The sequence below is a fragment of the Salvelinus sp. IW2-2015 genome, unplaced genomic scaffold (genome assembly GCF_002910315.2).
Source record: "Salvelinus sp. IW2-2015 unplaced genomic scaffold, ASM291031v2 Un_scaffold3041, whole genome shotgun sequence".
NCBI lineage: Eukaryota > Metazoa > Chordata > Actinopteri > Salmoniformes > Salmonidae > Salvelinus > Salvelinus sp. IW2-2015.
In genome coordinates this window covers 109,303-110,190 of record NW_019944333.1, presented here as the reverse complement: position 1 = coordinate 110,190, position 888 = coordinate 109,303, and the positions used below count along the sequence as shown (strand labels likewise).

The following is an 888-nucleotide window of genomic DNA, read 5'->3' as shown; positions in this document are numbered from 1 at the left end:
GAGGGAGAGAGGAAGGGAGGGAGGGACGGAGGGAAGAGGAGAGAGAGGGGGGAGGGAGAAGGTTATGACTGAGGTGTAGAGTGTAGAGTCACCTGAGGCTGAGAGGTGAATGATAAAAGGGAAAGAAGAGAGGTTGGAGCGGTGAGAGGTCAAGGGTCAGATGTTGAAAGATCAGGGGTGAAAGATTAGAGGTCAGAGGTCAGTCTCACCTGAGATCTGTGTGGTAAAGTAGAGCACCAGCAAGAACACACTGGCTTTCACTGACATCATCATCTTACCCAGAAACCCTCTGGGGAGAGAGGACAGAACACAGTGGTCATTCTATCAGAGAGAAACTGTGGGCTGGGAGTTTACAGACACACACTAACTCTGGGCCTGGACCAGCACTTGTTAAAAGAGAATAGAAACTGAATAGCTGGACGTTTAAACAGACACAGCCTGTATAGTTATACTGTACATCTGAATACTGTATAGTACTACAGTGCATCTGAATACTGTATAGTACTACAGTACATCTGAATACTGTATAGTACATCTCAATACTGTATAGTACTGTACATATGAATAGTGTATAGCACTACACTACATCTGAATACTGTACACTATAGTACATCTGAATACTGTATAGTACTACAGTACATCTGAATACTGTATAGTACTGTACATATGAATAGTGTATAGCACTACAGTAAATCTGAATACTGTATAGTGCTACAGTACATCTGCATACTGTATAGTACATCTGAATACTGTATAGTACTGTACATCTGAATACTGTATAGTACTGTACATCTGAATAATGTATAGTACTGTACATCTGAATACTGTATAGTACTACAGTACATCTAAATGCTGTATAGTGCTGTATGTCTGAATACTGTATAGTAC

General features: G+C 40.9%; 1 protein-coding gene across 1 annotated transcript in view; it reads right to left on the bottom strand.

Moving 5' to 3' along the window:
• The window catches only part of tmigd1 (transmembrane and immunoglobulin domain containing 1), a 4,996-nt gene that overhangs the window by 2,316 nt on the left and 1,792 nt on the right, over positions 1-888 (bottom strand). The window contains exon 2 of the mRNA XM_070440818.1: positions 210-287. Coding sequence (XP_070296919.1) covers positions 210-273 — 64 coding nt within the window. The 5' untranslated portion in view covers positions 274-287. The remainder of the gene's footprint in view (positions 1-209; positions 288-888) is intronic.